We start from the raw sequence: 22,137 nt of genomic DNA, 5'->3' as shown, positions 1-22,137 counted from the left end.
TGTCTGAAAAATAGAGGTAACTGCCATTAGGCAGTTACAACCCCAAAAACCAAAATTCGTAGACAGTTTTGAACACATTCTTCTTCCTGGTTCGAAAATTCACACACACGAACATACACTGGTTCAATTTCTCATAAAATCAGAGTTGTATCCGATTGAATTATTCGGGTGAACCACCGAAATAATTTGATCTGAGAGTGATTACACGCCTCTCTGATCATCCGGTTTCTGAAATTTCCCCAACAATTGATGCAATTCTTGAATGTTTGCTTAGTGTTCCCATGATTGATCTTGGTATGCACTTTGCACATGTCAATCTTGAAGCACAATTGATCCTACATTATGGAATCAATTCTAGATCAATTTGTACTGAAAATACCATTTTTTTGCAACCATAAAACCTGTTACCAGAAAACTCAAGGGACCCTGCTAATACACTATTATTAACAATGGGATCAAGTAAATCACATGTTGCCCTGGGCATAAAGGCTTCAAGGGGTTAATGGCAAAAAACAAGTAAAAGTTGGATTCAAACCCAAGACTTCTGCTAAAAGGAATTAAACTCTTACCACCGCATCACCCCCTTGAAGGTTAATAACATCTAAATTTGCACCTTAGTCGTGAAATGTTAGAGATATGGGTGTACACAAACTTGTTAGCACAATACGAATAAGATCGATTTTGACTACTAAATTCTTCATTGTTGTGAAATTACGTCTCTACCGAACTCCCACTTAAGTATTCCTTATCTTCCAATCTCAATCTCATATCCGTAAATCTTGGACTTTCTAACAAGCAATTGTTCTCACCCAACATTGCAAACGGATAGAACAAACTTGATGAAGGTCTTGAATCGGTTGTTCTAGAGTTGTAAGATAAAGCTTGACGAAAGTCATGATCTTGTGATGAAAGTAAACCACATGAGATTAGTTGTAACAACATATTGGATTCCCTAAGCTTTGTGTTGATTGGAACCGGACATTGTTCTTGTTGTTCTTCAAGTTTTTCTAAGGTGCACAAATATTTATCATCAGCTTTCATTAGAGATTCTAATGTATCAGTCTTGCGCAAACGCGCATTGTGTTCTTGAACTTTTACATGCTCATCCGTTTGAGTCGCAGCGTCACAAAGGGCATGAGTACACTTGTAGATCCTGTATGTTGCTAGGCTACGATAACCATCATCATCAAGAGAAATTTTAGTCCGTCTGTCGGCAATGTTTGTTGAAGATGATGGATCAACTAGTTGTTGTAAAGTTTGTAATCTAGTTGTTCTAGCATGAGCAATACAATCTGGAAACAATTTGTCATGCTCAAATTTTTAGTGTTATTGAAATGAATCATCAATTGATGTGTAAATACTAAATAATGAATATTGATTGCCTTATTTCACCTGAATAGTTTTCTTTTAAAAGTTCTGAGCCTTTGAGAACATATTCGTTTTCATTGGCAGGAACAATTATGTCATCTTCACAAAGATCATTCCATACAAAAGCATTCTTGTATCTTCTGCATAGTCAAGAAGAACATTCAAGCATAGCTAAATCGGTCGGTTCGGCTCGCTTTAGAAGTTGTTACATACCAAACGAGAGGACTCAACCCAAAAGACTAGTCTGGTGGGTGAGAGAGCTCATTTGGTATATAAACCCCACATTGATTGCCCACACAACCGATGTGTGACAAGTCCCATACCTTGCAATGGTTTCGATCCATAACAGAAGTGAACCGGTTTGGCTTATAGTTCGGAATACCGGTTTTTAGGATTTAGGTTACGGTTCGATATACAGTTTTTATGGTCTGGTTTACGATTTAGAACGGTCGCCATAACTGAACCTAGTATAGAATATTAAAAGAACAATAAATGATAACTATTTGTTTTAATATATGTAATTTCAATAAAAATAATATAATTGTTTTTATAGGAGTCAAACAATTATAATACCTACATATTATGAATTTAACAAATTTCATGCTATTAATATTTTCACAATTTTTTCTTTTCGAAATGTTTTAATACTCAAAATGTAAAATGTAAAAAAAAAATCAGACCTACCATTTTACTAAAATTTTGAAACAACCCAAACCACCAAACTATCAAAACCGAACCGTTTTGGTGGGTCTAGCCCACCCAACCAATCCGACTGCTTCGGTTTAACTAATTTAAAAAACCATGCCTATTGGTTTGGCCCATGGATTTTGTAAAAAACGGCCTAACCAGACTCTGAACACTCCTATAAATCAAAACAAAAACCGGAATATCATAGTCATATTAACATGTATTAACCTCTTGCAAGACCATGAATACATTGAAGTCATGCCTCTTCCTCTCATAGACTTGAGTTTACTAATCACATCTGCAACAAAAAATTTCACAAAAGACCCTTACAGTTGTGTGAGAACTGAGACACAATGCTGGATTTAGTTTCAAGAACAAGGTGTACCTCGCAGGTATAAACCGTCTGGTGAAACGAGAGGGATTTCAATAAAGTGAGGCTGTTCGACCTGTTGATTTTGACACAGATAATAAACCACCTCAACTTTTCGACTCTTCGGCCTGTAATTGTTCATTGTTTGGCTCACCTGATATGATCCAAATGGATTTTATGGATCCAAATGATTTTGTGACGAATTATGAGTGAATGAGAAGCAAATTCAAATAGAAGCAAGGTCATATGATGACAAAAAACTGTAACAATATCTCCATTTGTCTGTTTATGGGATTAGTTAATCTAGCTTCATTAATGGTCATGTAGAAAATCTTCAATGGGCATTATTGACATCATTTAATTTGTTCTAAACACCACCCACGTTTAGACACGGAATTTACTACTAGTAATTTAAAATGAGCGGGTTTAGGGGACTCGGGGCACCCCCGTGATCACCATTTTTAACGCGTGAAACAACCACGCTACACCGCCGCCACTCATTTGATAACGCGTGAACATTTAAACGCGTTAACCTGAGCACGCGTTAAACTTGTGAGTTTTATAGGGTATGACTTGTACATTGTGCATTAATACTTGTATATTGGAATCCCCATCACTAGTGATTCCACCCCTCCTACATTTCTATCACTAGTGATGGAAATTGGATTGATGACATGACATTAGTTGATTGGATAGTGGGAGTGATGGAATCCATCACTAGTGATTCCACCCCTAGTCCCCTTATAGTGGGATTACATTTATTCAAAATTTAACACCTCTACTCAAGGGGCTTTATTACACTCGTTTGTTTTTAGCAGTTTAAATTATATCAAATCCGTCTTTATCGAGCAACACCCTTCTAATTGTTTTTATTAGGGATGAAACCCAATAAGATTTGAATGGTTTGCAAGATTTGGAATCCAAGTTGGAGAAAGCGAAAAGTCTTGTGTCCACTTTTGTATCGCAAAAGAACCTATAGCAGTCGATATGGTCGTCCTCCAAAATTCTCTAAATGTTTTAGGCCTAGAGCGAGTAAAAAAGAAAAGCTGCCCTTATGAAATTTCAACTTTCAAACATCAATAATTCAAGTTTCAGCTTTCAATTTTCCATTATCAAAAATCAATACCTAAAATAAAAAAATATATACTTAAAAGTAAAAAAAAATCATATACGGTTAGATTTTATATAAACTAGTATTAAGCCCCACCACTGTTTCAAATAGTACCAATGTCACACTACTGCCGACAACCAACACGTATTAATATGAAGAAATTAAATCGTAACGTAAAACACAAAAAGTAATAACTAAGTTGACTTAGTACCCGCTCGTTGCGACCAACATGTTATGTTAAATAGGAAAAAAACAACATAAAAATGTTGAACCATACACGTCCGTTGCGTCGTATTAACTCGCAAATTAGAACGAAGTGTTAAATGGAACACAATAACGTTGAACCACACACGCACGTTGCACCGTGTTAACTCGCAAAATTTAGAATGAAACGGTAAACAAAAATTTGCGAAATATGATAAGTATAAGGACCAACGTTGAAAGTAAAAAAATGTGGCTTAAATTAAAAAAGATGAAAACTTTGGGTTAAAATGAAAAATCAAATAAATTTTGGACTAAAAGTGGAATATATATTTTTTTTAAAATACCCCTAAGCCTTATGTACAACACTCCAATACATGTACTTGTTGGAAATTTATAGTATGTAAATATAGGGTCAGGATCTAGAGAAAACGGTAGAAAATGTGAGAACGGTGAGAACGCTTATGGGTCGTCCGATCAAAACAATCCATGGACTAGATTGCGCGGTGGCGTTTTCGTAAATAACATCAATTTTATTATGTGGGACGCACTTCATTAAGGGTAAAAGGGTCTTTTACCGCTCATATTCAAAACGCCATCAAATGATAAAACGCCATTCAAAAAAAAAAAAACGCCATTAAAAACAAAACGCCAAAAAAATACTAAAAATGGTTAATCCTTACAAAACGCCAAAAATAGCAAAAAATATTTTTCCTGCTTAATATTTTATTTACTCCGTTATTGTATTTTGTCATCTTGGTCTGCATAACGCCATTTAAAAAAACGCCAAACTTAGAACATGGGACGTCTATAACCTATAAAACTGATAAAAGTTGATCAACACAGTAAATACAAAAACAGTAACTGAAAAGACAGTTACTTTATTACTATAATTTATTACAATAAAAAAAAAGTCCCGCCTAAACTACGCGCCAAAAAACTCCTATAAGAGAGGGGTCTATACACAATGCAATTATTCACACCCAGAAAACACAAACGCCATATCCTCTAGAAGCCACTCACTTTAAAACGCCACAGATGGCAAAGCTTCACTGAAATGGATACTTCTTCTGAGGGGGTTATCTCAGTAATATTTTGCTGAATGAGATGGACAAATATTCAAGAAAAATAGACTGATGACAGTGATATGCCATTATGTGAGCTTTGTTCTTGATAAATATAGTCATGGAATAAAGGGACCAACATAAGTGTAAAATGTTATTTGGACTCCATTATTACAAATACCATCAAGCAAGAGTTGATCTTTAATGACATGCCACCAAACAAGAATATCACACCAAAAAACAGGTTGCCACTAAGCAGCTTCTTCTGAAAAAGACGGAGTTTATGAAGGAAAGTTGGCATCTAGCTAAAGTATTCAAAAAAGGTTCAAAACGCCAAAAACAAATCCAAGAAGAAAGAGGCTGATGACAGTGAAGATTCAGAAGAAAAATTAGATTACCATTTTTTATTATTTTTGATTTCATTTTACATTGTTTTGATATCAAGTTATATGTTGTTTTGTTATCTAATTCTCTATAAATAAAATACATTATTATATAAAACGCCAAAAACTACAAACACCAAAACGCTAGTAGTATGAAAACTGGGAGAACGGGTACTGGCAAAGCACCTTGTAAAGGGTATTAAACGCCAAAAAATTCACTAAACGCCAAAAAACATTGGTCTTATTGTAATCTTATGCAAATATTAATAACTCGTAGTGAATTATTATACAAAACGCCACAAACACCAAAAAAAATTAACCAGAAAACGGTATAACGCAAAAAAAATATATATGTGACACAAAAACAATTAATTCAACGCCAAAAAGTTTAATAAATACAATTAACGCCAAAAAAAATTAGACGCCAGAAAATATTATACCGCGTTGGGAAAATAAAAGAAGATTGAAAAGACAAAAAAGCCCCTCAGCCCTTCTCTATGCCACGTGACACGTGTTGGGCTAGGATGCGTTCTCACCGTTCTCACACTTTTGAGCGTTTTCTCCTGATCCGGTTTCTGTAAATATATATATATATATATATATATATATATATATATATATATAATATTTGTCGATTAAAACACACTACATGACAAAATTAAATCATATATTAAAAGTAAATAAAATAAAATAAAAGGGACAGTATAAACAATTTTAAATGCATGAAAAATTAGAAAAAAAAGTTGGTCTTTTTTCTTAAATGCACTTTATATAAAAATTAAGAGGTAGAAGTCGAATTCAGCCCCAAATTCTCTATCTTGAAATGTTTGTTACTAATCAACGCATCTACTTTGGTCTTGTTATCCTTTTCCATATCAAAATAATTTAAAGACAATTTATACATAAAATACATTTAAAAAATTTAAAATTTAAGGCCTCCCGAATGTTTGGGCCTTTGCCTGTCGCCCACCTCGCACATGCCTAAAACCGGGCTTGATAGTCAGTTCAGGGCATTATTGAGAAGACTAGGAATGATGTGGAGAGAGAGGGCGTAGCGTAATAGGCGTTATAATGCAAAACGACCAATAACATGTTTTGTAAGTAAATGGAGTAGAGATAAAGTGTGTTTTTGTAGCCGGTTTTAGATGTGAAAGGAGCAAACCCTGGCAGGGTGGGAAGGTGCTTACTTGGAGTAGGTTTTTGATTCTCTAATTGTGGGTGTGTTTAGAGTCCACAATGTGTTAGAACGATATTAGAAAGATAACACTATCACCATAGATGAATCATTTAGAGTGTGCGGTCAACTTACAATTAAAAGGTCAAAGTAGTTATGAGACATGAACACCCCTCTCCTAGTGTTGTGACAATGACATATTAAACAACCAACATCGAAGAACATAATAAGTTTAGTCGTATTAGAACCGACAAAAGATGAGACCAAAGCAAACAAAGAGGTTCGTTTGGGTGCAATGCAATATTTGGTTCTAAAGCCCTTAACCGCACAAGAAGGAAAACCTCCGGTGATGGCAAACCAAACCAAACTGTTAATGATTGTAAACACAAAGTCAAAAGGGCTTCGCTTTGTGACTTTGTGAAGTAAGGGGCAACTTGTAAAGGCGATAACGATACAAGTGCAAGTCAAAATTTCATATACCAAAAGGTGCCAAAAGACTTGACTTAAGAATCACAACATGACGCAGTTGGATCAAGGCGGCTGACGGAGACCCCAGACCAATTAAGGGAATAACTTTGGGAGTGAAAGTCTGATACGAACCGAATCATTTGAAATGGTCCAAAGAAAATAGATAGGAGCTTGAGAGAATTGATAGACTTTTGAAAAAGACTTAATTACTCATTTCATTCATTATCCCTTAACTTCAAATCATCCAAACCATTTATTGGAGGACGACTAACCTACCACTTCAAGGAAATAACCCGCTATCTCACTCGACCCACTACTCCACAACTGAAAGAAATAACTTGCAACATCACCTCGTACTCCTCTTCGTATGCATACATACATGCAAGTTGAGAGTGTCGATGAGTACACATCAAAGTCACAATCAGAACATGGACATGGACGAGTAAGTTGCACTTTTCAGTCATCCCAACATTCATGTAACATCCCGAATTTTCGAAATACTAGAAAAAAGGGTTACCACTAACGAGGCTTAATCCTAATGAAGGTAATGGCTTAAGAGCGGGTTAAGCCAAATAAGGAAAGACTTTGGGCCTAGAGGCGTTATCAAGCCACATCAACATCATGTAACTCGATTATCACAAAAGGGTTAAGGCAATCTTTTTCCCGCCAACAACACTCATTTCCGCCTAAACCCACTGCAATAAACCCCACAGTCAACCACCACGAGCCACCGGTTGATGCTCTCACTCCGGTCATGCTGTCACACTCTCTCTCACACCACAACCAGCATAACCACCACACTCTCTCACTCTAAACTCTCTCTCTCATCAATCTCCAAACAATTTCTCAAAATCTCAATCAAACACTCCACCAACATGTCATCATCTCGCCCTTCTGCCTTCGATGCACTCATGTCCAACGCACGTGCCGCCGCCGCCAAGAACAAAACGACATCGTCCTCATCTTCCCCTAAAAAACGCAAAACCCTAACCCTAGATTCAAAATCCCCAATTAATTCCACTTCAATTACCGAATCTAAACCTTCAGAAACGTTAAACCCGACCCGAATCGAACCGGAAACACGTGAATTTAATGAACCAAAACCGGATAAACAAAACCCTGATTCGGTTAATTCAGAGGATGAAACAAAGGGGTTGAAGAAACAGAAAGTGAAAGTGATTAATGTGGATGAATCTGTTGTTGAATTGAGGAAGAAGCCGGTTAAATTCGACCCGAAAAAGGCTGCGTATTGGGTCGGGGGAGAGCGTGTGCCGTTCCTGTTTCTCGTGAGGGTTTTCGATGAGATTTCAAAGGAGTCGGGGCGTATAGTGATTACCGAGATTGTTTGTAACATGTTGAGGACTGTGATTGAGACGACACCGGATGATCTGGTGGCGGTTGTGTACCTTTTAGCGAATAGGATTGCGCCGGCTCATGAGGGGCTGGAGCTCGGGATTGGGGATGCGTCGATTATTAAAGCGCTTGCGGAAGCGTGTGGTGCAAAAGAAGCGCATATTAAGAAGCAGTATAAGGTTGATTGTTTGGTTGTTATGTTGATGATGATAATGATAATGATAATAATGAGATGTTAATGTATGTTGTGTTTTGAGTACAGGAGCTTGGAGACTTGGGCCTTGTTGCGAAAGCGAGCCGTTCGTCGCAGCCGTTGATGCGTAAACCGCAGCCATTGACGGTGGCAAAAGTTTTCGATACGTTTAAGGTTATTGCAAAGGTATACTAATAGTCTAATACTAAACTCATAGTTATTAAAGGCGCGAGGCACACTCAGGGCGATTTGTTGGGCCCGAGGCTTTATTTGCGCCTGGGTGCTCGCTTTAATAACCATGCCGAAGATTATGAACTAACCTGAAGATTAAAGGCGCGAGGCGCACTCAGGGCGATTTGTTGGGCCCGAGGCTTTATTTGCGCCTAGGCGCTCGCTTTAATAACTATGACTAAACTGACATATGAGTTTGTTAACTTGTTATTAAACAATATTGCTTATTGTTTTGTTGTTTGTATAATTGTTGATAGGAATCTGGGAAAGACAGTCAAGATAAGAAGAAGAATCACATAAAGGGACTTCTTGTTGCGGCAACTGATTGTGAACCTCAATATTTGATCCGTCTACTTCAGGTTGTTATATAAATTTATGCTTGAAATTGTTGTGTTTGTTTCTTTATTTCATCATGGATATAACTACTTAAAAATAAATAAATTTTGCAGACGAAGTTGCGAATTGGTTTAGCAGAGCAAACCCTTTTGACCGCTCTCGGGCATGCGATAGTCTATACCGAGAAACATCCATCATCACGCACGGATTCGCCTCTAGAAGAGGTCAGTTGGCTTTCAGTATAAAATGCCTTTTGTGTATTCAATCCTTCAACTTTTAGCATTGCCACTTACACCCCCTCTTCTAAAAACTTTGTAAAATGTCATTTTGACCTCCTCGAGTTTTAGGTGCTTATTTTTATGTACGTGGGTCAAATATAAAACGTTTTCGTGCTCATTTTTATGTACGTTTTTTGCTGGTCTACGTTTTGTTCGGAAACGAGACGAATCAAATATGATATGTTTTCAATAGACGGTATAAATTCGAGTTACTTTACGTTTCGACTCCGCTGCAACGTGTGGTACCATTCTTTAACGTAAAAAAACACTATTTTCTTATGTGCTTATTTTTAGGTACGTTTCGCTATAAATCCAAGCTGGTTTAAGTTTCGACGTAAATTTTCTCGGTAATGAGTCAGGTCAAATACAATACATTTTCGTGCTTATTTTCATGTGCGTTTTCAGTTGGTCTACGTTTTGACGTTATTTTGTTTGAAAACGAGTCAGGTCAAATATTTGACGGTATAAGTTCGAGTTACTTAAGTTTCGACACCGCCGCAACGCGCGGGGGATTAAAATACTAGTTTGTTATAAAATGCGTTTTTTTTTTTTTTACTTTTTTTATTGTTAACTTATTTTATAATGGTGTTCAGGCTGCTAAAATCGTGAAACAAGTGTATTCGGTAATTCCTGTATATGACAAAATCGTTCCCGCTTTACTTTCTGGTGGCGTATGGGATCTACCCAAAACGTGTTGTTTTTCACCCGGTGTTCCGGTTGGACCTATGTTAGCTAAGCCTACTAAAGGAGTATCTGAAATTTTAGATAAGTTTCAAAACATGGAGTTCACGTGTGAATACAAATATGACGGGGAACGGGCCCAGGTAAAGTGTTATTAAGTCACTGAAGTAGTAAAAAAGCAATGTTAATTTTATGAATGAGTAACAAGTTTCACCTGACACAGATTCATTATTTGGAGGATGGTACGGTTCAGATATATAGCAGAAATGCTGAAAGAAACACAGAAAAGTTTCCTGATGTTGTTGTTGCTGCTTCAAGGTACCTTTCTTAATTTTTAAAAATTATTGTTTTAGTGAATACTTTTTATCTTTAAGTTTCTTGAACTTTCATCTATTTTGAACTTATCGTTTTCATGTAAAACATTGTTTCTAATAGTTTTGTAAATAATGAATTTGTTAATTATAATGACAAAAACAGTATTGTTAAAAGAGTAACTAAAACCTTTTGATAATACGTTATACGTAACGGGAAGTTGTATGCGTTAAAAAAGTTGTTTCTGACTTTGGAATTGTTTTGCAGGGTTAAGAAACCGAATGTAACATCATATGTTCTGGACTGTGAACTGGTTGCGTATGATCGCAAGAAGCAGAAAATTCTACCATTTCAGGTTACGTGATCTTAATTTTTTTTTTTATGTTAATGTTTCATCCCCGTGGTTATATGAAAATTGTGTATTTCGTTCTTAAACATCGTTTATCACATCGGTCGTCTCTGTTTTGAGGTCCTTAAATTATATATTGAATCCCTAAGTTAATGAAATAGAATCTATAATTATATTATTAAAGAAACCCTAAACCCTAAATTAAAATGATACAATTAACACAAGTAAAAATAATTATTTCATACACCCCATTAAAGTAACATGGTTTAAACCTTAGAAAAATCTAAAAACATCCATTGCTTCCTGGGACCACAAAAGTCCCATGTTTGTTGCCTTCCGTCATGTGTAAAATGAAGCATCTTTTTTTTTTATATAATTTTGCTTTGTTAAGGTGCAAACTAGAAAGATAGAAGATAGGAAGAAGAAAGAGAAATCACAGGGAAGAAGAAGATGGTTCTCAAGTTTATCGATACTCTATTTGTTCATCAACCAGTGTTTAAGTACAGTTCAACGGTTACACCAAGGACCCAACACTATTCAACAATTACACTTTAGCCCTTACACACTATTATTACCATAACCATACTCTCCTCATAAAGAGTTCTTGACCTCAAGAACTGCAACGAAAGGATTGCTAAGACAACGTTAATACATAAGCAAAACACAAGGCTGCCCTCACTAGCAGCCAGTGTTGTAGAAATTGCTTCTAGGCGGCGATTAGTCGCTCATCGGAGGTCTGCCGTCTGGATTTTCCGAAATCGGTCAAATTAAGCAGTAAAAATCAAAATCGGTCAAAGTTGGAAATATCGGTAGGAATTTGCTGAAAATCGGACCTAGTCGATCAAAATTGGTAGTAATTGGACCAGATTGGATCAAGATTAGACCATAGTTATTAAAGGCACTAGGCGCACAGGTCTCGCCTGGGGCCTAGGCGCAAAGCGCAAAAAAAGCGAGGGACTGAGAAAAAATAAAGCGCATAATGAAACAAATTTAAAAATATATTATGTATTAGAAAAAGAATACTATTCTTCAAATAAAATAATCAAAGTCTGTTATGTAACACATTATATCATCTAATTAGTACCAAAATATTAGTGTATTAGTGTTATAAAGTAGTTTTCCTTGAATAAAAGTAGAAATCTGGCTAGAATCTTGTTGGAATTTAGAGAATTTGGCCGGAAGCTCTCCGGAATCTAGGAATCTTGCTGGAATGTGCGCCTGAACCATCACCTGGAGAATTAAAGCGCAATTTCCTCGACTGAAAGCACAACTGCCTCGCCTCGCCTGAAAAATGGGCCTGGGCGCAAGAGGCGATGGCTTTTAACAACTATGGATTAGACCAAATCGCTCAAGTGAAACGTGTTCTTACCAATTTTCGAGTCAAATGAGTCTCCATTATGTGAAATTAACCCCAGCCAAGAGTTTCCTGATGTCACTGTGATTAATCATTCGTAAGTTCATTGAAAGCTGTTGGAATGAGGGAAATGTTGCAGCTTTTTTAATGTTCCTTTTTTCATCATTCATAAGTTTGTTGCTTTCAGTTACACCCTCTCCTTTTGCTGACTCCGCATCAGCTGATTCGGGTTCGTCACCTTACTCCAAACTTTCGGTTTTTCGATCCCATCAACTTTGTTATCGGGTCCTTGATTACCACTATCCCTTTCCTTTTCACATTATCTTGAGATTCTTTAACATTGGTACCTTCATGCTTTTCACCTCAACAACTTTGCCTTCATGTTCTTGATTATCACCTGCTTCTAATTCTTCCTTTTTCACATTATCTCGTGATTCTTGAACATTGGTACCTGTCACAGTAGCAGAAATAGAGTTTGTAGGAGGTAGCTGGATTGATGCAAAAGGATTAGATGAACATGCAAATGGGATTGATGATGTTCGACTTGGTTTAAAAAAGCGCGAGTCGCTCCGAAGCGTTTTGGTTCCAAAAGCTTTAAGCGAAGCTTCAAGCGCGAAGCGAGAGCTTCATGTATACGAAGCGCTCAAAATAAAAAAATATTTGTACACATCAATATGACATATTCTACTTGTTAATCAATAATAAACACAAAAACATGATTAAAAAACACACGTAACACATAAAAAAAACATAAAAAGTCGATTATTGGAGAAAGTATGAAGAATCGATGGAGAGGAGGGAGGGAGCGGCTGAAGATGTCTACTAACATTCTTTTTTTAGGGTAGCGGGCCTCAGTTAAACCCTATTAGAGACTATTGGGCCTAAATTAAAAACCTAGATCTGACCTGATTGGGCTGAAGCGTCGCTTCAAACCAATGGCGCTTCGGGCTTAAAGCGCGCTTCAAAACGCTTCACGTGATTTGTCGCCTCAGAGCAAAAAAAGCGACAACCCAAGCGCTTCATCGCCTCACGCTTTAAGCTCACTTAAAGCTCGCTTTTTTAAACCAATATGTTCGACCTATTCCATTCGTCAATCAGTGTTCAAGTACAATTCAACAGTTACACAAAGGACCCTATACTATTCAACAAATACACTTTAGCCCTTACACTCTATTATTAACCGTAACATGCTTTGTCGAAGATTCACTTCTTTGATGCTACTTGCATTGACAGGTCTGATATTGACGCTTTCTGAGTTTGTCCCATTTTTGGTTGAAATTGTCGTGATCTCTTTAGGTCTTAAAGAATCTTATTTATGGTCAATGTTGTAAGGGTCATTTGGTTGCTTCATTTAATTGATACATTGATTTTGGCTATATTTTCAGATTTTAAGCACTCGTGCTCGCAAAAACGTTGTCATGAGTGAAATCAAGGTTGATGTATGCATATACGCATTTGATCTGCTGTATTTGAATGGACAACAGCTTTTACAAGAACAACTTATTACTCGTAGAGAGGTGAGCAAACTGAGGAATATAGCTCATTATTATGGTTGTTAAATATTAAAGTAAAACTATCATAAATATCGAAAAATTAATTATAATGGTTGATGATAAAATTTTAATTTATCGGTTTAAATTGTTGCTTTTTTCAGCGTCTGTATGAATCCTTCGAGGAAGAACCTGGGTATTTCCAGCTTGCAACAGCTATAACATCAAACGATCTGGAAGAAATACAAACGTTCTTGGATACTGCTGTTAATGCCAGGTAATAAGCCCCTAGATCTAAAGGGTGTTTGGATGTGTGGTTGGAAAGTAGGGGTGAGCAGAAAACTGAGAAAACCGATTTAACCGACCCGAAAAAAACCGAGCCAAAATTTACGGTTCGGTTACGGTTTTACATTTTTTGAAAACCGAAAAAAAAACTGAACTGAAAAGAATCACCTAAAAATCATTTTTTAATGTTTGTTATATATTGATTTAGGAATTATTAGTTTTATTCTTGGATGTTAGGTATTTATAATAAAAACGTTAGCTTATTTATCTATCTTTGAAATGATTTCTCCGTTGCCTACAAGAAATAACAAAATTTAACATATAAATTAAATGATTTTCAAAGTATAATAAAAGAAAATGTCTTGATAAGAACTTTGAAGAAACATAAAAATAGATTAGAATGTTAGATTTATGTGAACAATATTAATTAAAAAAGTTAAATATAATACTTTAAATGTAAACGTCTAAGAAAGATTTTTGAATCATGGATTATACTTTTTTTTTCAGTTTTACGTAATTTTGTTCCAAAAGCCAAAACCAAATTCACCGGGGTAACACTTTACCCCAAGAAAAAAAAAGCCGAAAAACCGAACCGAACTGTTGCTAAAACTGAAAAAATCGAAACCGAAATAACCAAAACCAAACAGTTTTCAATAACCGAAAACCGAACATTTTGGTTTTACCATAAAACCGAACCGAACCGTAAACACCCCTATTGGAAAGTGACATGTGATTAAATAGTCAGAACTTTAATTAACTGTAACAAAATGGAATTTAAAAAATAGTGTTTGTATCTGCTCCGCTGTTTGAAGTTGTAAAAATCAGATCTTGAATGTCTGACTCAGTTTCTTATCTCATCAGTTGTGAGGGATTGATTATCAAAACATTAACCCGAGATGCTACATACGAGCCTGCAAAACGATCAAATAACTGGCTCAAGTTGAAAAAAGATTATATGGACAGGTATTTTTATTTTTAATTTAGTTTCCAATGGCGGCTCACTTAAACGGATGGTCCATGTTTTGTGCAGCATCGGTGACTCATTAGATTTAGTACCCATTGCCGCCTTTCATGGCCGAGGAAAACGTGTAGGTGGATATGGCGCTTTTCTCCTTGCGTGTTATGATAATAATAAGGATGAATATCAAACCATTTGCAAGATTGGTGAGTGACGTTTTTCCTTTTTAGGGTTTTTTGCATATGTTTTTGGAAGTGATTATGTGACGAGTTAACTATCATTTTCGTCCCTGTGATTTGTTCAATTATGCCAGTTCAGGCCAAATTTCAAACTTGTATCATTTCCGTCCCTGTCATTCTTGAAACATGCCAGTTTCGTTCAAAAACTTAACGTCTGTTAAAATCTGCCATTTTTTTAATGAAGGGTAAAAGCGTCATTTTCCTTTCTTTGTTTTCCTTTTTTACATCATTTTCCTTTTTTTCCCGTTTAATAGGGTCAATAAAGGGAAAATAAAAAAAAGGAAAATGACGGTTTTACCCAATTTTACTAAACGGCAGGTTTGAAGTGACGTTAAGTTTTTGGACGGAACTGGCATGTTTCAAGAATGTCAAGGACATAAATGGTACAAATTTGAAATTTGGCCTGGACTGGCATAATCGCACAATCCACAGGGACGCAAATGGCAATTAACTCTTATGTGAATTTGAATAATCCGAATCAGATAAGTAGTTGTAGTTAACGACTATAGGGGATGGTTATGCTGTTACATAACCGCCTAATGTATCTTAGTTAAAGCAATAGGTACAAGTGTTTATGCAGTCTTGCAGTTCTCTACTTACTAATTAAGCACTGGATTTTATGTCTTTTATAGGCACTGGATTTTCAGAAGCCATGCTTGAAGAACGGTCAACAAGTCTTCGATCTAAAGTGATCCCAAAGCCGAAGGTTTTGTTGCAAATATTTATTTTAAACATGGTTGCAAAAGTCGCTAGGCGCTCCCTAGTCGGATTCGGGAGTACTCGGGAGGTACTCGGGAGTATTCGGGAGTACTCGGGGAGTAATTGGCCTGGGAGAAGAGTACTCGTGCCTCGGCAACCTACCTTGTAGCGAGTACTCGGGGAGTACTCGGAGCCTAGTCGGGACTTTTACAACCATGATTTTAAATATTCGTTCATCCTTCAAACTATTTTATGTATCTTAATTTTGATTTTTAAATGTTGGCAGTCGTATTATCGGTATGCAGATTCCATAAATCCAGATGTGTGGTTTGAGGCATCTGAGGTATAATTAGTCATGAGCTTTTTATGAACTATGTTACGTATTTGTTTATGTTATTATCTTTCGAATGTATTGAAGATGTCACAAAATATTTCAGGTTTGGGAGGTTAAAGCTGCTGACTTGACCATCAGCCCGGTTTATTGTGCTGCAATCGGCGAGGTTGATCCTAATAAGGTTTATTTCTAACTTAAAATTCTAATATTTAAGATTTATATGAATAATTCATCCACCAATTTAATTACTTTTTTAACCTTAAAAAAGGGAATTTCGCTACGATTCCCACGTTTACTTCGTGTTCGAGAAGATAAAGGTCCCGAAGAAGCTTCATCTTCAGAAATGGTGAGAAACCATCTTTTTTTTTAAATTATTTTATGTTCTCAGTTTTTTTACTAAGTTTGAAACTCTCATTTGAAAATAATATTCTGACTTTTAAAGTTGATACTTTTTTGCATTTTGCTCCACCAAATTTAGGTTGCTGACATGTATAATGCCCAAAAACATACCCAAAGTAACAATCAAGATGATGAAGATGAATGAGAATGCACGCAGTCAAGAATATACCGGATTCACCACACCATGGAATCCGAGGTTTCTGACTGAAGTTTTACCTCGGGTTCTAGGTGATCATCTTGTCGTCTTGCTATTTTATCCATTCCGTTCAAGAAATTGTTCCGGAAAGAAATATAATGTTGTGTAACTTGCACCCGTGTGCGCTATTTGCATAAATTTTCTAGTTAATCGTCGCTAAAGCGGTTAATTTAAGTTGGATTTTGTCAAATCAAATCAAGATTTAGATTCTAGTTTTTCCCTAAAAAGGAAACATAACTAGTTTGAAATGTGGCAAACAACTTTTGGTAGGTAGGTAGGTGCTTACCACCATTACTTGATTAGATCCAAAGAAAACTACCACCATCACATTCCATTGTCCCCAGTTAAGATACCATTCTCATTTTATGAAAATCATAAATATCTATATTATTTTCTTTATATTTACACGACCATCAACCGTACCTAGTATACATCTATTGGTCAATTGGTAAGAGGTCTGAAGATGAGATGTAGATGAATATTACCTCTATCTCTGAGGATAGAGAGATTGTTTAGTGTTAATATCAGATAAAACTTATCTGTAGGACATGCTTGCGGTATGCGCATATAATGTATATACTAGGTTATAACCCCGTGTATTACACGGGTTGAATAAATGAATTTTATATACTAAATAATAAAATCATATTTATTCAACTCATGTAATACACGGGGTTTTTAAAAATATATTTTTTTTTATTATTTGGTAAACAATATTACGTTTATTCAACCCGCCGTGTGTTACACGGGTTGAACAATTTAAACTATTTAATAAATATATTTTTTTTTTTGTAAATGCAAACCAAAGAGCGAGACATTTATATACCAAATTGACATAAATAAATTAATATAAAGATGATGTATGATAATATTATAAAATTTATCAGAGAAGCATGTAATCAAACTGTCACTGAAAATAATAAAAAAATATATAGATTATATAATACGTATTATTGTATTTATGTAATACATTACTTTTAAATTTAATGATCAATAAAAAGTTAGAAAGGATGTAAATTACAAAGACACTCAATGTTTCAAAAAAAGAGGTAACATAAAATGTATTATTTGAAGATTTGGAAAGTTGTTACTGAGATTTCAGGATTATTTTTTTTATTTTTTATTTTTTTTAATTTAGGATTAACTATGAAACTAAAGAGATAAGTAAACTAATGTGTGACATGTGTCATTCATTGGAACTATCTAATTTTCTGTTTTCCCGTCTCTTTTTTATACTTATCATATATTAATTAAATAATAAATTAATATTAAATCTTATGCTACTTTGAATGTGAAATAGAAGCCTTTCATCTTCTAAAAAAATATTATCTTCAAATTTAAAATTGTTAATTTAAGATAAGTTGTTTTTAATTTTTCCTTAGGAAAATAGAAAATTAGATATTTTATTTTAATATAATTTTTAATTACTAATACGTGTATCACTTATTAGTTAATCTATAATCGCATATTTGATTGATTTTATATGTTTTTAAACAGATAAATAATAATAATACTCACATTAACAAACTTGTTCTTATAAGTCTTCGTGAAGTGTTATGTCTGTTTTAAATTTACTTAAGACCATAGGGACTATTCCGGACAAAGTCCCAAACTTTTGAAACAATCTTGACAAAGTCCCAAACTTTTGAAACAATTCAACTGCCTTATTTTTCTTCTTCTACGATATTCAGGCCGGGTATTTACTTTTATATGTTTTTAAACAAATAAATAATAGTAAATAATATTTGATATTATTATTATTATTTGAATTTAGGATTAAATTTTAATCAATTAAATGAGAGAATGACAAGTTTCCAAAAACAGGTTTCTTTAATTATATAGTATAGATATAGTATAGATGTGTGGGCCCTTAAGGGGCAAAAGTGAAAGTGCACTAATTTTAACGTTCTACTAATTTCTTGGAAATAACGTTAAAAAGCGAGGGACGATTAATCATGCATCATTTGGTTGCGTTGATAGCCGAAAGACAAGGGGGTGTTGGAAATATTATAGATAATATTAAAGAGGAACATACAAGTTGGTATGTTTCCTCCATCCCACATTGGTGGAGTGATTGAAGTTTGAGTGGTTTATAAGGGATTACCCCTTATGGGCCTCCAAAGTGTTAAATGGGTTGAGTAGTGGATGAAGCCCACACGCGCGCCGAGCCGAGCCGAGCCGCGAGCTCGCGAATGGTCGCGTTTGAGGCGCGAATGGGCGCGTTTGAGGCGCACTTCGCACTTTGCACGTACGCATCGTCGCGAGGAGCTTTTATTTTTAGCTAAGGTCTGGTCAGGTGGGTCAGATCATACTGATTCGTATGGGATAACTATACAGTAACCGAATTCGTGTGGATATGCATCCAGAAAAACGAATTCGTATGGGATTGGTATATCTCTCCCTGTTTTTCTCATTCTCTGGTATAACCGACAACTATAAATAAAGGCTTCCTGTTACCCATTCATATACTCACAATTTCGCAGCCTACTCTCCTCCATCTGGGTGTTCGTGTTTTCGTTCCAGCTTCTGCGTTTTCTGGTTTCCATTGCTGTTGGAATACCAGATCAGTTCTGCATTAAATCCTGGGAGTTTACGCTGCAGCTCACAGCAATACGAGCGCGTAAAATCCTTTAAGGACAGGAGTTTTTCCGTGCAGTTCAAGGCTTTCGTTCAAGGATCTTCGTTCTCACTCGCCAGGTTGGTTTTAATTTACTTGTTCTTTAAATTCGTCCGACAACGGGACAGTCTCCTTCTACCTTTCTTTAATCAGTTTGCTCAAGTTGGAACAAACTGGTTTGGCTGATAACTCGGTAATTAATAAATTAATTGTTTGATTAAATTATTTTCAACAATCTTAAAGGATTTTATTTTGTGTTTTAATCAACAGAATTAATGGACTCTGAACTACCAACAGCCAATCTGAGATTCATGAATCAAGAGTTTGTCAAGTTGGACAGATTCGATGGTCAGAACTATACCCGCTGGGCGGACAAGGTTAAGTTCATGCTAGTTGTGCTGAAACTTTACTATATCCTTGATCCTGACTTGCCTGCAATCCCTGATGACCCTCCTGGTGAAGCAGGAGAGCTCCCAAATGAAGATTTGGCAAGGCAAAGACTTATCCGTAAGGAAGCTGAAGATCTTTGCCTGGGTCACATCAAAAATTCCCTTTCGGATCGTCTCTATGACTTGTACGCGCCAATAAAAAGTGCTAGAGAATTGTGGAAAGCTTTGGAAGATAAGTACAAGGCTCATGAAGAAGGTACTAACAAATACCTTATTGCCAAGTACCTAGACTTCCAAATGGTCGATGACAAGTCAATCTTGGAGCAGGTGCATGAACTCCAAGTTCTTGTTAACAAATTGACTGCACTTTCTATTCCGCTGCCAGAAATATTTCAAGTAGGGGTTATTATTGCAAAATTGCCTCCTGGTTGGAAGGATTTCTCAAAGAGAATGATGCACAAGTCTGAGGACTACTCTTTGGATGAACTGTTGAAGCACCTTCGAATTGAGGAGGAAACGCGCAACAGGGACAAAAGAGGTAAAGTCGGATCGAGTGTGAATCATGTTGCTGGTGGATCTGGTCAAAAGGGAAAAGGGGCATCATCAAGGAATAAAAAGTTTACAGCACCAAAGAAGAAAGAATTCAAGAAGTCACAACACACTAACAACCATCAACCAAAGAGGTCTGGTAAATGTCCATTTTGTGGAGAAACAGGGCATTATGCACGAGAGTGCTCTCAGAGGAAATCTGGATCCACGGTTGGTTCTACGAGTGCTATTGATGTTGAGAAAGTCACCAATCTAGTGGCCAATGTGGGTCTTGGTGAAGTCAACATGCTTTCTCAATATACACGCATTGTGGCATGTAGAGGATGGTTTTTGGATTCTGGAGCCACTGTTCATGTTTGTGGGAATCGTGGCTCGTTTCTTACTTATGCTCCTGTTCCTCAAGGAACAGTGGTGGTATGTGCTGATGGACATCGTGTAGAGGTTCGAGGTAAAGGCACGGTGCGTCTAAACTTCAGAGATGGTCAAGTGGTTACTCTTCAGGACGTGTTGCATGTTCCTGGTATCACCAAGGGTCTTGTTTCTGCTGATAAGTTTGATCGGAATGGTTACAAGCTGGTTATCAAGAATATCCGTGTGAAGTTTTCTCTAAATGACATCTATGTGGGTCAAGCAAAGAACACGGGTGGAATGTATCGTCTTGACTTAGCTGAAGATGGGATTGGTGAAGAAGAAGATTCGGATCAAGGGGGCGTTTCAGTGATTGACGGGTTTGGGAATGAAAGTGATAGTGATAGTGGTGGTAGTGTTAGTTCTAGTATTGGTGAATGTAATGCAATTGGTTTTGATTTGAATGAAATTATGTCTTCTGATTATATCGCTTGTTCAATTTCTTTATGGCACAAACGTTTAGCTCATACAAATATTAAAAACATTGAAAAAATGCAAACTAAAGGTTTATTAAAATTAAATGATAAAGACTTTGAAAAATGCGAAACTTGTGTTAAATCAAAATTCACAAAGAAACCTTTTCCAAGTGTTCCTAAACGCAATACATCACTACTAGAACTAATTCATTCAGATATTTGTGAACTGAATGGAGTTCTTACTCGTGGGGGTAAGAGATACTTTATCACTTTCTGTGACGACTCGAGCCGATACTTATATGTTTATTTGTTGCATTCAAAAGACGAAGCTTTTGAGGCATTCAAAATATATAAGGCTGAGGTTGAAAAACAAAAGGAGAAACGCATTAAAATTCTTCGCTCGGACAGAGGCGGAGAATACTTTAACCGAAGGTTTGATGCATTCTGCGAAGAAGAAGGCATCATACATGAGAGAACTGCACCATATACTCCCCAACAAAATGGTTTGGCTGAGAGAAAGAACCGAACCTTGGTAGAGATGGCTAACTATATGTTAAACCAATCGGGTCTACCTCGTAATATGTGGGGGGAAGCTGTGTTAACCGCATGTTATGTTCATAATAGGATCACTAGTCGTGTGATACCTACGAGTCCATATGAGTTATGGAAAGGAAGAAAACCAAACCTAGAGCATTTGAGGGTTTGGGGTTGTCTTGCTTACTATCGCGTACCTGATCCAAAGACACTTAAACTGGGAGAACGAGCTTTCAAGAGTGTATTCATTGGATATGCTTCGCATAGTAAATCTTACCGATTGTTGGATGACGAATCAGGTATAGTTGTAGAATCCAGAGATGTGGAATTCTTTGAGAACAAGTTTTCTAGAGATGATGAAAACTCAAATGGCACCACAACTTCTAGTACTTCTGAGAAAAGGGTTCAACCCTCACCAATAGTTGAAGAACCAAGGAAAAGTACTAGAGTTAGAAAAGAGAAAAGTTATGGAGATGATTTCTTTTCTTACCTGGTTGAAGGAACTCAAAAGAAAGTGACGAGAGAGGTCATTTTTGCTGTAAATTTGGATGATGATCCTAAAACTTTCAACGAGGCAATGTCATCAAGAGATGCTCCTTTGTGGAAGGAGGCAGTCAATGATGAAATGGATTCCATTATGGGAAATGGAACTTGGGAGTTAGCTGATCTACCCAAGGGAAAGAAACCTATTGGATCCAAATGGATTTTCAA

General features: G+C 36.2%; 2 protein-coding genes across 2 annotated transcripts; one reads left to right on the top strand and one right to left on the bottom strand.

The window, feature by feature from the left end:
* Positions 1-711: 711 nt before the first annotated feature.
* On the bottom strand, positions 712-2,567 carry LOC110888708 (protein UPSTREAM OF FLC). Its single transcript, XM_035980154.1, has 5 exons — positions 2,441-2,567; positions 2,284-2,353; positions 2,174-2,230; positions 1,393-1,508; positions 712-1,292 (listed from the first exon to the last, which is right to left on the bottom strand). The coding sequence occupies exons 1-5, from the start codon at positions 2,565-2,567 to the stop codon at positions 712-714; spliced, it is 951 nt and encodes a 316-aa protein (XP_035836047.1).
* Positions 2,568-7,417: 4,850 nt separating this feature from the next.
* On the top strand, positions 7,418-16,725 carry LOC110890950 (DNA ligase 1). Its single transcript, XM_022138594.2, has 16 exons — positions 7,418-8,358; positions 8,442-8,558; positions 8,861-8,962; positions 9,053-9,163; positions 9,811-10,041; positions 10,122-10,216; positions 10,478-10,565; positions 13,299-13,430; positions 13,568-13,680; positions 14,550-14,651; positions 14,719-14,852; positions 15,518-15,591; positions 15,871-15,927; positions 16,022-16,099; positions 16,187-16,264; positions 16,397-16,725. Exons 1-16 carry the CDS (start codon positions 7,564-7,566, stop codon positions 16,460-16,462), a joined length of 2,373 nt encoding a protein of 790 aa, XP_021994286.1. The 5' UTR covers positions 7,418-7,563; the 3' UTR covers positions 16,463-16,725.
* Positions 16,726-22,137: the final 5,412 nt, after the last annotated feature.

Source organism: Helianthus annuus, chromosome 11, assembly GCF_002127325.2.
Source record: "Helianthus annuus cultivar XRQ/B chromosome 11, HanXRQr2.0-SUNRISE, whole genome shotgun sequence".
NCBI lineage: Eukaryota > Viridiplantae > Streptophyta > Magnoliopsida > Asterales > Asteraceae > Helianthus > Helianthus annuus.
Note: the sequence above shows the minus strand (reverse complement) of the source record. Positions and strands in the feature narration are given on the sequence as shown.

Bases quoted from the DNA above. Each gene is read 5' to 3' on its own strand.
- LOC110888708 (XM_035980154.1), bottom strand. From the start codon at position 2,567: ATGAACAATTACAGGCCGAAGAGTCGAAAAGTTGAGGTGGTTTATTAT. The intron at 2,354-2,440 runs GTACACCTTGTT...TTTTTGTTGCAG, and splicing joins AGACGGTTTATACCTGCGAG to ATGTGATTAGTAAACTCAAG. The intron at 1,509-2,173 runs GCATGGTTTTTT...TTGACTATGCAG, and splicing joins TCCATGGGCCAAACCAATAG to AAGATACAAGAATGCTTTTG.
- LOC110890950 (XM_022138594.2), top strand. From the start codon at position 7,564: ATGCTCTCACTCCGGTCATGCTGTCACACTCTCTCTCACACCACAACC. The intron at 8,359-8,441 runs GTTGATTGTTTG...TTTTGAGTACAG, and splicing joins ATATTAAGAAGCAGTATAAG to GAGCTTGGAGACTTGGGCCT. The intron at 13,681-14,549 runs GTAATAAGCCCC...TTATCTCATCAG, and splicing joins GATACTGCTGTTAATGCCAG to TTGTGAGGGATTGATTATCA.